We start from the raw sequence: 16,482 nt of genomic DNA, 5'->3' as shown, positions 1-16,482 counted from the left end.
CACATTATTACTACACTGGACTGAGTTGTGTTCCAGGTCTTACCATGGTTATCTGCGTGTTGCAGCATGGGTTAAGGCAGGAAGCCATGAATTGTTTTATTACCTGCATCTTTCAAAGGGCAAGGCTGAGGGGGAAAAGGAAGTGGGGCCGGCTTGTATTAGCAAATGCATTGTGTGTAATGTGTGTGTGTGTGTGTCTGTGTGTGTGCGCGCTCATGAATGTGTTATCAGATCTTCTGACTTCATCTGAAAACAGTGGGCTTTGTTCCTGGAAATTCAAATGAAAAATCTTACACCATGAAACAGATGATTGACAGCAACTGATGATACACTGACCGACAACTTTATTACATACGCCTACCTTGTTTCTACACTCACTGCCCATTTTGTCAGCTCCACTTACTATATAGGTGCACTTTGTAGTTCTACAGTTACAGACTGTAGTCCATCTGTTTCTCTGCGTACTTTGTTACCCTGTTCTTCAGTGGTCAGGACCCCCACAGGACCACCACAGGACTACTTAGGTGGTGCATCATTCTCAGCACCGCAGTGACACTGACGTGGTGGTGGTGTGAACAGTCCACCAACCAAAAATATCCAGCCAACAGCGTCCTGTGACCACTGATGAAGGACTAGAGGATGACTAATTCAAACTGTGCAGCAGCAGATGAGCTACCGTCCCTGACTTTACATCTACAAGGTGGACTGACAAGGTAGGAGTGTCTAATAGAGTGGACAGTGAGTGGACACAGTGTTTAAAACTCCAGCAGCACTGCTGTGTCTGATCAACTCGTACCAGCACAACACACATTAACACACCACCACCACGTCAGTGTTACAGCAGTGCTGAGAATGATCCACCACCCAAATAGTACCTGCTCTGTGAGGGTCCATGGGGGTCCTGACCACTGAAGAACAGGGTAACAAAGTATGCAGAGAAACAGATGGACTACAGTCTGTAACTGTAGAACTACAAAGTGCACCTATATGGTCAGTGGAGCTGCTAAAACAGACAATGAGTGTAGAAACAAGGAGGTGTACTTAATAAAGTGACCAGTAAGTGTATGAAGTGTATGACATAGTGAAAGTTTTAAGCTAGGGGTGCCAATTTTGGCAAATTCTATGGACCGAATTTTGAACACTCCTGTGTGTTTCTCACATCGCTGTGAATCACACTTTCTCTCCGAAAACATGGACAAACTATCAGTCTGTCTTATCGATTGCAGATGTTTTTATATGATACACTGCTGTAGTAGCGCCATCATCCTCTCAAAAAGTGGTCCTGAACGCTGTTTTTAGCTGCGTGCTTCATGTTTTAGTAGGTCTGTCCACAGGAAACAATTGCCTATTGCACCCTCATGCGTAAAATACAAAAACATTTCCAAACTGAATGATAAAACACCTTTTTAAATAGGGACTGTTATTTTTTGGAAAATTAAAACCACTGCACTGGTTGAACAATTATTTATTTGTTGGTGAAGTTTATGCGTTAATCGTTTACATCCATAGTTTGGCCACATCAGGAGCCTTTTGATGACATTATCTGGCTCATTTTCAGCTCTAAGTTCATATGATTTAAAATGCCTTTTTCATGAAACATTTTTCAATAAACCATAATGCCACTTCCAAACGAAGTTTCATACTAGAAGTTTCCATGTAAAAAATGCTTTATCACTCATCGTTACTCCAAAAGGAGCTACATCAGCATTAGAACTGCCTCAAAGCTGTGAGGCAGCACCACTACAGTAACCAGTACAGTCAGGAAAAAGTACATGATTCAGAATCAAATTAAATTTGACGTGTGCTTGAATGCACCAAAACAGACAGCGCATTTGGACAAATGGTTCCATTTGTTTTGAGTCAGTAAAGCATGAGAGATGGATGCATCAAGCAAGAACAGGCCCAGACTGTGTAACAACTATGCCAATTAATAACCGAGTGAAGGGCGACGTAAGACGACAAGCCGAGGTCCACTGGTGTTACTCCGGCTCTGCGTGCCAACACGCTCGTCTTATAACCCTCTCCGACAGAGCGATCTGTGTTACAGCACTGCTGTTCTGGCTGAAACGCTATGCCTCAGACATAAAAGAAACATTTCAGTGAGTTTCTTGTTGGTTATTAAAGCAGTAACAGTCTCAGGTTTCTTGCCGAAGACACCTAAATCAGAGTGAGCAGAAGCAGAGATGTGCAGAGCAGCCCATACATATGTTAAAGTAGTTCTGTGAAATAATGACTCAAGTAAAAGGTTCTTTCCAAAAAAACAACCTGAGTAGAAGAACAAAAGACTACTTATCAAGAAGACTGCTTAAGTACTGCATAAATTATAGAACTGCAGTGGAATGTCTAACATCTATCAGCACAGGACGTAAGGCTTTTAGGCTCTTTTCTTCTGTTTTTGGTCCAAATTAAATTAAGAATAGTCAAAAGTGAGAGATGTGAACCAACTGCAAAGAAGCCCAGTGACTAAACGTTAACAGCTAAAATGTAAATGAGTAAAATATAAATTCCTCACGAATACAACTGAGTAAAAGTAAGAAGTAATAGTGTTTGAAAATTTAAATCAGGGCCCGACTAATAAATAGCTGGCCAAAACTATCCATCACTATTAGCAACCTGTGGTATTATTGGTATCGACCAATAATATCACCAATAACTAGCTGTTTTGTTGGCAGCAGCATTGCTGGGAATCAACCTTGTACAGTAGCAAAACAGAAAATGCACCCAAACCTAACCATCTGGATCCACCTGTACCAGCTGGACATTACATCTCTCTACTAGGGCTGAACGATTTGGGGAAAATATCCAATTGCAATTTTTTTTGTCTATTATTGTGACTGAAATTTAAATTGCGATTTTTTAAATAAATTAAGATTCAGCCCTGATTTATTTTTGGCAAAGAAGACCAGAATATCTACCTTTTTTGGCTTGAGGCTCGACCCATGAACGGCCAAACTGCCAGTAAGTTGTGGTTGTGATGTCACAACAGATGGAGGTTTGGTTGCCTCTAATTGGTCTCACTTATCTACAGGAACTCTTATTAGGTCCAATTTTCCTTCTTAATACTTAAAAAAATGTTTTTGCTAATGTACACCATGAAAAGTTCTCTGCATAGTGAAATGGTAGATTGATGGAGAATGTGTTGTACATGGTTCTATACAGCACCTTTTTGAGAAGAGTTCTATATAGCACCGACACGCTCTTCTATGTCTACAAGCTTGACATTGTAACAATAGCATAACCTTTTTGGTGCTATATAGAACCATTACAACACATTCTCCATCAATGTGGAGAACCATTTCACCATGCATAACTGTCTTTACTAAAGAACCATCCTTTTTAAGAACCTTGGAGAACTATAGGCTATAATTTCACAAAAAATTGCAGCTCTTGCAATTTGAAAATTGCGATTTCGATATAAAAACGATTGATCTTTCAGCCCTACTCTCTACTCATTTGACTATGCCCTACCACTTTGCTTATACACCTATACATACTGCATATTGCACCGCCACTTGTTTATACACCCATGCATATTGCACAACCGTTAACATACATTATTGTTTAACATATTACAGTGTATAGTCACTCGGTTCATTCACTGGATGGGACACACACCACTATACTGTCACCTGTATAATATTTATACAGTTTTACTTACTTATCTTTGAGCTGCACATTACTTACATTTTAATGGTTTTTTTAGTATATTGTCTTTTTTACCTTTACTTCTCCTACTTACACATCTGTGAATAGCGTATGACGATACTTGCTCTTGTTTTTTTTGCTTTTACTGTACCTAGTGCTGCTGTAATAGCCGCCTTCTGCCTGTCTGTCTGTCTATCAATCTATCTATATCAGTCGGACTCTACTACAACTCCATCAAACATAGTTACTTGAGTAGATGTAACTGAGTGAATGTAACTAGTTACTTCCCAACTTTGCCTAAACGAATGACACAGACAAACGCTGTGAGCAGAATCTTGTTGATTCAGAAGTGCACATCAGTTTGTCAAAAGTAAAAATCCTGAAAGAAAAAAAGGGCCTGATGCAAAATATTCTAATCATGTGGAAATGCTGCACACAGCTGTGAAGTTACAGAGGCATTTCCAACCAAGGTCTTTTTCCTTCCTTTCTGTCCTCTCAATCTATCACTCTCGTCCCAGTCTCCCCACATAACGCAGACTCAGCATTTTCGACAGGATGGCACTGGTTCTACAAGCACCGCATTCTGTCCTAATGAGGTTAAAACAACAGGATTCTTGACTCTCCTGTGACTCTGTGTTTTTGTGTTTACATGTATATCTCTATTTTATGAGCCTGTATGTGTTTGTGTGACAGAACCAAGCACTTTAAAGCAGGATCAATGTGTGTTATATAGGCTTGACCAATATAACAATAATATCAGATGATATTAAGGTCTCGTGGATGCACTGGGAAAAATCCTGTCAACAAATCAGTGCTAATTAATGGTCTGTTTTATATTGTAAGAAACAGATTCCTGTGAAATGAGGAAAACTGGTAACTTTATAGAGACTGCTGAGCTGACAGTCACTACTTCTTTGCTTCTTTTACAGATTGAACTGGTAAATTTGAACACAATAAACATGGCCAAAATAAGAAAAACATGTATAACATGTCCAAACTTAATTACTTTTTATACGAAATGGGGATGCGCTGGAACTTTGGCCAATTTTTGTCTGAAAATGGTTAAAAAAAATGCCACTTTTGCCAAAAACCAAAAAACAAAGATTAAACAGGTCTACAAAAGCGTCAAAATCAAACACCTAAAAAATCATTTTGGTCTTGTGGGGGTCCTGACCACTGAAGAACAGGGTAAAGAGGGGCTAACAAAGTATCAGAGAAACAGATGGACTACAGTCTGTAACTGTAGAACTACAAAGTGCACCTATATAGTAAGTGGAGCTGATAAAATGGACAATGAGTCGCAGAAACAAGGAGGTGTACTTAATGAAGTGTCCGGTGAATGTATGAAATGTATGATACACCAAACGTTTTATCCTAGAGGTTTTGGTAAATTCTACGGACTGAAAAGTGACCATGATTAGTCGGTGATTAATCGATTATATGGTCTACAAAAGTGTCAAAATCAAACACGTAATAAATCATTTTAAAGGTAAAAAATTGAGAAAGAGTAAACAAAAATGCTGTTTGTTTCCTTTGTTGTCGCCAGTCAGCACAGATGTATTCAAACAGTTAAAGCTGGCAGCAAATCAACAGTGATAATGATGACTGTGTGGAACTATTTCACGGTTTCCACAAGAAACTGTAGGCAAACAATTTATAATCACTGTTCGATCAATCACTGTTAACTAAAAATATAATGTAATTCAATGCAATGAATGAATTCTCTACTGTTGAGGACGACTGAGATTTGTGGCACTTTGGCCCAAACCCATTTCTTATTTTTACCCCGACCCCTTGTTTTCAAATGTCATCTTGCCCCTGAGTTACAACAGGTAGTGGTTGAAATCTTCCCCTCTGAAATGGGACCCTCAAATAAAGAGCATCACTTCATTAACAGCTACTAGCGCTACTCTGTAGGCGACCCTGCCAGTCTGCAGTGACAGCAGAGGAGGGTAAAGTTCAGCTCCTCACTGCTGGGCTTTAGTTACATTTAGGGCATCATACGCCTTCAAAGAGGGGGGCAATTATTTATTATCACCCACCACTAATTCTTCAGTGATACGAAGCTGAAATCAGATATTCGCCAGCCTCTTGTTCGAATTTTCCCGTTCCACCTTAAATGGCGCAGCAGTTCTGACGCCTGATTGTAGCTGTTGCACTATTTAAGGTGGAACAGGAAATTTAGCTAGCTAACTACCAAGACATCAGTACTACTAGCGGTTTTTATGCTTGTTATGAAGAAAAGGACCATAATACATTGAAACAACATTACACTAAGATAATACAGTGGTTGTCGCAATTTTTTAACATAGAAAATTCTCACATTTGTGGGTTTCTTTGGTCGTTTGTGCAGCCAACTTGGCAATTTTTCTTTTTTTTTCTCATAACACTCTGTTTGGAGTGAGCCGCTGAAAAACCTCCGTTTGGAGGGCCATGTACACCCTACCCCTAGATGTGAACGCGCAAAACGGACGGCTGAGGGCTAAGTGGTAGGGCTGAGGGGTGAAACGGGATTGGGCCTTAGTGCAGCACGCTGTAATAATTTTAGGAAGTTTATTTTATGTAAACTGTTTTAATTTTTTGTCAGCTTTTTTCTGGTTTCAGCCCAGTGTGTCCTGAAGGTCAGTTAAGAACTGCTAAGAATTCTAAGAAGCTCCAGCCCTGCCCTGCAATACTGACATTAAGATGTATTACTGATGTTTAATCTTTGACCATATCAAATTATATAGTCTGGTCTTATCAGCTATCAGAATTTTTATCTGCCTAAAATTGGTATCGGTCACAAAATGTTCACACTGTTTGGACTTTGTGTTCTAGTGTATACATACGGATCATATAAAGACCAGAGGGGATTCTGGACCCACAAAGCATCGGCCTCAGAAAGTGTGCAAGGCCTCTGCAGCAGAAAGCAAAGGCCTGAGCTTTCCGCTCTGCAGATGTACATTCCACAGAGATAACAAACCAAGTCAAAGTCACTGCCAAACAGACAGGAGAACCGTAAGACAATCCAGCTTCAAACTCAAAACATCTCAATGATAGCCATTCATAGCTGACCGCAGTCAATAAATCCAATATGTATGCAGTAACACTCCCAAAAAGACATTTCTGAACGTTCAGCCCAGCGAGGCTCACAATCACGAGCAAAAAACACTCCGCTAACGTGGACATCACTGTCAACAGCGGCTACTGAAAGCCTCCTTTAACCCTGTGAGGCTGACGGAGTGACATCGTGACATTATGCCACTTTTTTTTTCCAGAAAAGAGAAAGCTGGTTCATGTGTGAGTAAATGTGGAGGCCAGACCGGTCCGAGACAGAGCAGAAAGGAGAAGGAAAATCAAAACACTTGGCTTGTTTCAGACTGAGCAAAAGCTAAAACACAGACATTGCTGTGGTATTCTGAAACAAAACAGCCTTTCTTGCACTGTGTCATCCTTTGAAAAGCTCAGTGTCAAAACAGTTTTCCTGCTCATGCAGTGCAGTGACTACCAAACACTGAAGGACTGAATCTTACTGTGAGGAAAGTAGATTTCAATCGCAGTCAGACCAAATATTACTGCAGCACAATGACAGCTAAGACGATCATTTATTTAACTCTAATTGTTCTCCAATATGTTAGACTTAGCATATTAAGAGAAAATGTGCACTAAAACTAGCAGAAAAATGCCATATTTTGGTTTATTTCCTCAAATCAAATCACATTTATTGTCACATCACATTAACACAGGTGAAAGGTGAGTGAAAATCTTAGGTGTGTAGCCCCCTTGTAAAATTTTAATACTATATATAGTAAAATGTATATATAGTAATCTTATTCTCATGCTAATAGTTAGGTTTGGGTGCATTTTCTATGTTTTGGTAATGTACAAGGTTGATTTCCAGCGATGCTGCCACCAACAAAACAGTTAGTTATTGGTGATATTATCAGTCAATATAATATCACCAAATCAATAATACCACAGGTCGCTAATAGTGATTACTGGCCAACTACTGTATTAGTCAGGCCCTGTCTTTTATTTTCAAACACGAATAGAGGAAGAAAACAGAAACATATAAACACAGACTCTAAATATATACACATATACACAATATACACTACTACTGCACAATTTCCAATGTACAGTTGTACAGTAATAAGTTGTACACATCTCCGTATGTGCAGTTAGTGAGTCTGAGGTAGATAATAAATGAGATGCAGGGCACACAGGGGGTAGATTACTGATATAGAAATCTTCCAGATTATACACGATATGGACAGATGATGTATAACATGCCAATCTGTATGTGTAAGTATAGATTTGCTAGATTGAAGGTGCAGTAAGATCAGAGTGAGTCTGTTGAGATGTGGATGAGGTGTAGATTGTCCATGGAGATCCTTGTTTCACTTCAAGACAACAAAACATGCAATTTGACTGGGGGTGTTCAAATTTCTGCGCATGACTATGTTTCTATAACTGCGTCCACAAATTCTTAATTTCGGCCCCAAGATTGATGTAGGAACAAAACAGTTTGACTGCATTTTATCATCTTAAATCCTCAGAAAATCTTTTTCTTCACAGTGTAGCCTATTTTCCGTCACTTCTACAAAAGTTAGGAATTAAACTGAGACTAGTTTTTGTCACATTAATTAAGACTAAATAATGTACCACACAACTGCACAGTATGCTACCAAAGGAAAAGGAGTTATGCCTACATAGAAATGGCAATTATGTCACGATTTAATGCACCAGAGCCTGAAAATTGATATGTTGGACACTGAGCTTTAACTTTAATTTCACCAGTATCACAGTCAATTACATTACATGTAATATAATTACAGACCAGAAAGCCAAAAATGATGATTATATTTCAAACATGGCTAATTGTGCAGCCCTAGTTTGTAAACAGACTGCATACATCATTTCCAACATAATAAGGAGCTTCTCTCAGACTCCAGACACCAATAAATTACATGGTCTTTCTCGTCATCACCTTCCGCTTTCCAGCACACAGAACACTATTCCCATTATGTAAGTAGTGCAGACAGGAAAATGAGCAAATTATATGCAAATGTAAACTATACTCCCTTAGATGCAAAGCACTGTTGGTTAGGGTGCAGTAGACTTACCTGTGCATAGTCCTTTTCTATAACGGCCTTCTTCTGACTGTATGTTCTGGAGGAAAGACACAAACGCAGGAGTCCAAGTCAGAAGAGAATTCGACCACATTCTTCACACTGAACAAAGCGATGCACTGTGTTTACTTATGAAGTGTGTACATTAAATACACCTGAATAAAACATGTGTTTGTTACTCAGTGGTCTGCCGGACCCACCGCATTATTGTTTTTTAAATCAATACAGCCATAACAACTTATGTAAAATACCAGATGTTTAAAATATCACAAGTGTCCAGTGCAGGGTTCTCCATTAGCAGCTGTAGCCAGTCAGCAGCCTGTCCATGTTGTCCACCCTCACACACACACACACATATATACAAACACAGACACACACACTAACAGCAGGTCATGTAGGAGGAGAACAGAGTGAAGGACACAGCACCTCCACACTTTTATTCCCCGCTGCTTCACCAAACACCACATGTGTAATATAAATGTGTGGGTGGTGAACAGAGTGAAGACCCTGAAAATGGGTTATTTTATACGTTCTTCACAGAAAATGAGCAAAGACCAAAGAATCTGAGGTTGAAATTATAATAAATCACATATTTTTCTTTTGGTAAACACTGAAAATGGGTCCTACAGACCCCAACACCACACAAGGGTTAAGTGCAGGCTTTTCATTTTTCAGATGCTTCTGAGGAGATTAGAGGTGTTTCTGTCCATCTTTCCACTGTGAGAAGACGACTCAGCGCTGTGGGTCTGAAAGGATGTGTAGCTGTCAAGAAGAACCTCACTGAGAAAAGGAGACGGACACATCAAACAAAGAAGCTGAACGATGGACTGACCACCCCAGAGTTCAGACCTCAACACCACTGAATGTGTTTGATTACTTCAGAAAATCATCAACCAACTTCTGAGACTGAACTTTGGAGGTTTGGCTGCAGATTCTTTGAAAAGCTGAAAGTGAGTTTCCTGAAAACAATGGAAGCTGAATGGAAGATAAAAGTGGACAAACTATAAACTGAAAATTTGATACTACATGTATGTTAATCGTTAAATATATGTTGTGTTTTTTCCTGGAACTGAATGAATAATTTACAGTTGATAGCCATTTTGAGTCCAGACCTCGACATCGCTAAAGGGGTTACTTGGATTGTGAAAGGGTTGCTTGGATTGTGAGAAGCAGAAAATGCAACCAACTTTTAAGACTGAACTTTGGAGGTGTGGCTGCAGTTTTCTTTGAAAAACTGAAAGTGAGTCTCCTGAAAAGAATGGAAGTTGTAATAAAAGCAAAGAGTGAACATTAAATACTGATTTTGCGCCGTAGTGTATGTACACATCTCATTTTGTTTTGGGAAAAGTGGAAACAAGGCTGGATGTGATGTTATATCACAGTGGCTGAACTGCATTATCATTCCGCGCTGACGTAAGCTGAGAGCTATGGACCAGAGGATTACATCACTGCGCTGTGGTGCTCTGAGCTGGGCTGTGTACTCTGCATGTCTCACTAAGAGTGTCAGTTCAGTGTGAAATCTGAACTCCTTTCCAACCCTCTTAAAGTGCTATATGTGAGTTCTGCAATCCTGCACATATGTGTGTGTATCAGTTACATTTTTAGGGCAGGACCAAAATTACACGACTGAGGAAAACCAGAGAAAAACAGAACCACTTGGTTCACATTTATGTAGCATCTCAGGTAAGTACATTAATCTCAGGTCAGGTCTCACGTATTTCTATTCATTTAATGTAAAAGGAGCATATAGCTGTTGTCGGAACAAAACCATATATCTCTAAAATAAGAACTTTACAGGAGAAGGAAAAAACATACTCTACTTTTAATGTAAGTCAATGGAACCAGACTTTTTTCCAAGTCATTTTGGGTCATTTCTGTTCATCCATTCATCATGAAATTTGCACACAATGTGTAGGACAATGGGTACTTTCAAATTACGTCAGAAACTGAAAAACGACAAAAATTGAGGTTTTGTTCCGATAGCAGAGCTAAGCTGATCACCAGTGTTGGTCTACCACAGTACAAAGTAACACACTGCAGTACTGTGATTACTTCTACCTGTAAAGAAGCAGAGTAACACGTAACAGTTCAAATTCTTGCAATCGCATTACAGAGACTGACTTATTATCCCACAGATACTTCCACCCTTGCGATGTGATTGGCTGAGAGGTATTCTATGCACACCAATACCTCCAACCGAGTCTCTTTAAGTGAGTGCGTTTACATGCACTTAACAATCTAATAACTGCAGAAAATCAGATTTTGTCAGTAATGCGATCAACATGTTTACATGCACTTGAGTAATCAGATAATGGGGAAACTCCAGGTCTACATAAGTCAGGCAGTAATCAGATTTCTGCTTTGCAACCAACCAATAAACTCACAGAAGAAGACGTGACGTAAACGTGATGTAAAACTCAAACTTCATGCAGTGTCTATAACATCATATGGTTTTACCTGAAAATACAAACATACATCATCTAGAAGATGAAGAATATTTAAATCCTTTATTTCGTGTTTGGTTTCAGCGCCACTCCAACAGTGTTTTGCTGTGTCTCGCGACATCCACCATCTGCTCTCTGCGCATGCGCAGACTGAGAAATCCGAAAGAAATCAGAGTGCGAGTTTATATGCACTGAGAAACCTGATTACTGAGCTAAAATCCAGCTCTCTTCATCAGATTTCTTAATCGGATTTCTAGATCAGAGTATGGTGTTTACATGACCATTGAATAATCGGATAACTGCAGAAATCCAATTATGATCGGATTACTGAGTGCATGTGTACGCACTCAGTGTCACTCCACCTTTTTCGCCTGTAACCCTGCCACGAAAACCAGCCATCAAAACAGTAACAGCCAGGCGGAGGTAATACATTTACTGAACGTAACAAATAGCCTCGTTTTAACAGCAGACATTTTTGACAGACGTCCTGCTTATTCTTGTTGCATCGTTCTCATGTTTTACCTCAACAAATACTGCAAATACTAAGTTATGAGATACTTTTTTCCAGGAAGTAATCCTGTCATAGTTTTATAGAACTAGTATTTTGTAATGAGTAACTACTAAAAGACTGCAGATCACAGATCAGCCAAAATGAGACTCTGTAAAGTGGTTTTACAAAAAACATAAGTTTTTAACTGAAATAGAAAAAAAAATAGCTGAAAAAAATAGTGAAGTTAAGCTTTGGGTTAGGTTTAGAGTTAAGCTTAAAAAGGTGATGCACAATGATACATGAATCATATCGTACGGGCAGATATTTGCTAAAATATTAATATCGGAATCGTACAGATGCTTACATTTGACATATACTTCAAACCAATATTTGACGATGTATTTACTGCACTGTGGAAGAGCAGGATGTTTAGGTGACGCTGGGTTGCTGCCTTAAAACATCTGCATATTATTTGCATCTGCATTATTTTTATTTTGCTGCATCTGCAGCTCTAGAGAAATAAAGGATATATTTGTCTGAAAGGCTAATGCAGATGGATGTAGTCACAATTTATAAATGCTTATGTATCAACATTGGCAGATATGTACAAGAGAAACACTGGATATTGGCCTTGGCCCAGAATTCCCATCAGTGAGTCCCTAAAATCATTATTATATAAAGACACTTATATTTAATACATAGAGAACACATTATTATTACCTGTGTGCACTTAAATAAATAAAGCATTTGGAACTAACTATTATTATACTATTATTATATATATACACAGTTGCACGTATAATACATATAATATGTTTCTGTTGATCCGCTCATCATAAAATCTCCTAATATGTAAAATAAAACAAAACACAATTTATAAAATTGACAAAAAAGTAAGCTTTTGTGCTGACAGCCACGGTGTGTATGTGTGTGTATATATATATATATATATATATATATATATATATATATATATATATATATGCATAGACACACATACATATATATATATATTCTATATGGGTCATACTGCCATTTCTACACATAGATACTTGTGATACAAATATATATATATATATATATATATATATATATATATATTTATTTATATATTTATTGCATGTAAGTAATTACATACATATAATACACATGAGCCATGTTATTCACATATATATATTTGCAGAATTGCATATCATCCCAGTTGAACAAAACATCTTCAAAATGGTACCATCACAGAAGAATGAACTTTCTTATATAACTTATAAGTTATAACTTTCTTGACTTTTAATGTACTTATTAGCTTGTAACAACACTAAAAAATATAAAAATACCAAAAAAATAGAGCTACAAGGTTTTCATCTGACAGCGACGATCCAAATAAGAGATATGGGTCATATAACCCCACAACCTGACATATACAAACAGACACATGTTTCACAAACTCTGAGAGGAACTCCCAAAAGAGCCTGGGGTGATTTCAGAAGTCATGTAAACAGCAGAGCATTGACTAGGCTTGTCTAAGTCCAGTCAACGCTTGTCTAAGGCCACACTGCACACTTTTACCTCTGAGGATAAGTGTGCAAAAGCCATAAAACCACATTTCACAACATTTTAGACAAACCTGAGATCAGTTCAGACAGAAAATGGGCACAAGCATACAGATTTGGTACTCAGAGTTGATCGGCAATTAAAAATTTAATTAAGTCACTTAAACCAGAAAATAAAGAAAAAAATGTATTACAGACTTTTTCACTCCCAAAACTACACGCCTCTGTATCAGCTTAAATAATGAATAAAATGACAAGCCTGGAGTGGAAACAAGCTCATCTAACTCAACTTAAACTTACAAATCCCTGATCAAAGAACAAGCCGCAATGCATTATGGCATAATTACATTTCCTATTAAAGAGGGCACCATCCCAGTGACCAGCACTGGACCCTGAAAGGTAGAGTTTAGTACAAGTGATACACTGATCTGATATTAAATAATCCAATACAGATACTGTTTTTTAGACACTGCTTCCCTAAAAGTATCAATCAAAAACAAGATAAAATTAGTTTTTAGTTTAACAAGTAACTATTTCGGACTTTTACACTTTTATCAATGTAATGTAGCCTTGAAAACTTAAACCATCTGATATTGGGTGATTCTGAGAGAATAACAGTTAAGATGCCTACAATGACTTATTTCATAGCCATGAAATAAATTTGGAGAATGTGGTTTAAAAACTGAAATGTGTGTCTGTTATGTCTCATTTTAAAAATTCTTAGTTACCAATCGGTATTGGGACAGAAAAAGTCACATGGGTGCTTCCCTATTTGGTACCTTTTTTCCGAGAGTGTACAGCCACGATACGTCATTTGTGCAGTGACATACTGTACAGTCCCATTAGTGTGATGGTGGTGATCTCTGATGGCCTTACCTTAGGTCTTCCAGAAGGTCACAGTCGGTCTGGTGTTTCACATGGAGCCTGCTCAACTGCTCTGCATGTGTGTGCTTCAGCTCCTGGCTGACTTTCACCTGCAGTACAGGTTATATATACTGTTACTCAATATATATATATATATATATATATATATATATATATATATATATATATATATATATATATATATGATTTCTTTAGCGTTCCTCCATAGGACTTCCTACAATTACCACTCAGAATACTGTTTTTCCCACAGGGATTGTAAAATGGGAGAGTAGGACTAGAAAACTCCATAAGTTTTAAAATAAAAAGCACCAATTTTTCAAAAATTCTGCATAATTAAATGGTTGAAATGTAAAGAAATTCATTCAGAGTGGTTTTGTGTGAAATGCTCCAGTTCTAGAGAAACATGTAGAGTCAGAATTGCTCACAGTGGTGATGACAGGAACCAGACATCCACCTCTAAAATCTCTCTCACAGAAGGTTATTACACAAAATGGTTATGAATTCACTGCCTGGTGTCCGAGACATTGTTTTACAGTAGGTTTGTTATAAAGTTTTGGTCTAAAACATTTTTTAAATCAATTTATTTTAATCCATTCAAGGTGGAGGGACGCATGAAGGGTGTTCTAAGGCAAAACAGTCTCCAAGGAGAAGTTATTTTTTCAGATTTACAACTACTTCGCCATCATCAACATTACATATGAAAACTCACAAGACACAAGTAGGTTCACTGATGGTTCTGTATAGTAAATAAACTGGCTATACTTGTGTTCTAGACATTGTGACCCCTGGTTCCTATCAGCACCAATGTTAAGAAACCAGCCTCTACAATTAACCATTTCATACCAGACCTCTCTGAATGACTCTGTTTACATCTCAAAGACTGAATTACTCAGAAATTTTGTAGCATTGGTGGAATTTCCCTTTAAGGCGCAGACAGACAGCCAAAATAATGCCTTTATGGTTTTACAGGCTATTGATTACAGTGCGAGTGGAGCTTGAAATGAACAGATACATTTTTAAAAAGTTTAAGGGGTAATTTTGCAGTTTTACTCCAGACAAACTGATCAAGTTAGCAAATTTGTACATTTTTAGACCATTTTATCACTAATGGGGCTGTATTTTGGCTACATTTTCCACAGAAAAAAGATGGTCCTGCATCTATTTATTTAAAGCTGTTTACATTTGGTAATAACATTAATCTTCATGGTCAATTTAAACTCGTTGTTTAGTCTCGTAAAGCTGTTTTATTTTACACTAACCTAGGTTAGCTAACTTTCATAGCTAACTTAGCTACATTAGCTGGACTGTCTCCTGGTTCTCCAGTTGGCTCTTTCCAGTTTCTACCAGTAAGCCAACTGGTAGAATAAGTACATAATTAAAGGTCAAGAAATATAGGAAATAATAATGACGAAGCACAGCTGCAGCGTTAGCTGAAGTCGGCTTCTTTTTCGAATTTTTCCGTTCCACCTTAAATGGTGCAGCAGTTACATTCTGGCGCCTGAGGCGCCAGAATGTAACTGCTGCACCATTTAAGGTGGAACGGAAAAATTCGAATACGAAGCTGGCGAATAGTACTTTCAAACCGCAGCCTCGTCACTTTCACTGCCTTTTTCAATTAGCTACAGCACTTCTGAGGTAAACTGTGAGGTAAACTTTCCTCTAACGCTTAAAGTACGTTGTTTATTTCGTGTGAGAGAGAAACAGGAGCAGTTTTACCTTCCTTGGCGGAGGCTGCATGTTTACAACAACAACAACAGTCCCGAGAAAAGTCCGAGAAAAAGAGCCGAGCACATCTGCACCTCCTCTGCTTTCACTGGGATAAACGGCCTGGAGGAGGTGAAAAAAGTGGATGTAGGATGTGAGCTAGGTATCTAGAGAAGCTTACGAGGCCATACCGATCTTCCAAAAGCCCTTTTTCACTTAATGCTGGTGCTGGTGAAAAAAAAACTGCAGCCCCAAGTTTGCTGTGTGGGAATTGAACGGGGTTTCCGGATGGGGGGCAACTCCGACTGGAGCGTTATTTTTTTCCCCACACATATTCGGGAAAGGCCCGCCTCCCTGATCTGGGATTGGGTGGAAGCGCCCCCACGTTCTGGGTTTGGATTGGCTAGTGGTGCCAACTCGCACAGAGTCCGCCTATCAGCGGGTCGCTTTCGAGCATGAACTGGTAGCCAATCCTAGCGCACGGAGGGCGGGACCTGCCCGAATATGGGTGGGAATAAATAAGTGAGAATTAGACGCTTTATAGCGGCTTTGTTGGCCAGTGCTGTAAAGTGTCGCCCCCTAGTGGCTCAAATGTGTACACGATGCGGAGCGTGCGTGTGTTTTTAACCATTTCATTCCTAAAAATAAACTAAGTT

The 16,482-nt window shown here is 38.6% G+C and overlaps 1 protein-coding gene across 1 annotated transcript in view; it reads right to left on the bottom strand.

Moving 5' to 3' along the window:
• Positions 1-16,124, bottom strand: part of si:ch211-176g13.8 (F-BAR and double SH3 domains protein 2) — a 42,718-nt gene extending 26,594 nt beyond the window's left edge. Inside the window, exons 1-3 of the mRNA XM_036594877.1 lie at positions 15,839-16,124; positions 14,114-14,211; positions 8,751-8,796 (exon numbers count right to left, since the gene is read on the bottom strand). Coding sequence (XP_036450770.1) covers positions 8,751-8,796; positions 14,114-14,211; positions 15,839-15,859 — 165 coding nt within the window. The 5' untranslated portion in view covers positions 15,860-16,124. The remainder of the gene's footprint in view (positions 1-8,750; positions 8,797-14,113; positions 14,212-15,838) is intronic.
• Between the last annotated feature and the right edge of the window lie 358 nt (positions 16,125-16,482).

This window comes from Colossoma macropomum, unplaced genomic scaffold (assembly GCF_904425465.1).
Source record: "Colossoma macropomum unplaced genomic scaffold, Colossoma_macropomum, whole genome shotgun sequence".
Taxonomy (NCBI): domain Eukaryota; kingdom Metazoa; phylum Chordata; class Actinopteri; order Characiformes; family Serrasalmidae; genus Colossoma; species Colossoma macropomum.
Note: the sequence above shows the minus strand (reverse complement) of the source record. Positions and strands in the feature narration are given on the sequence as shown.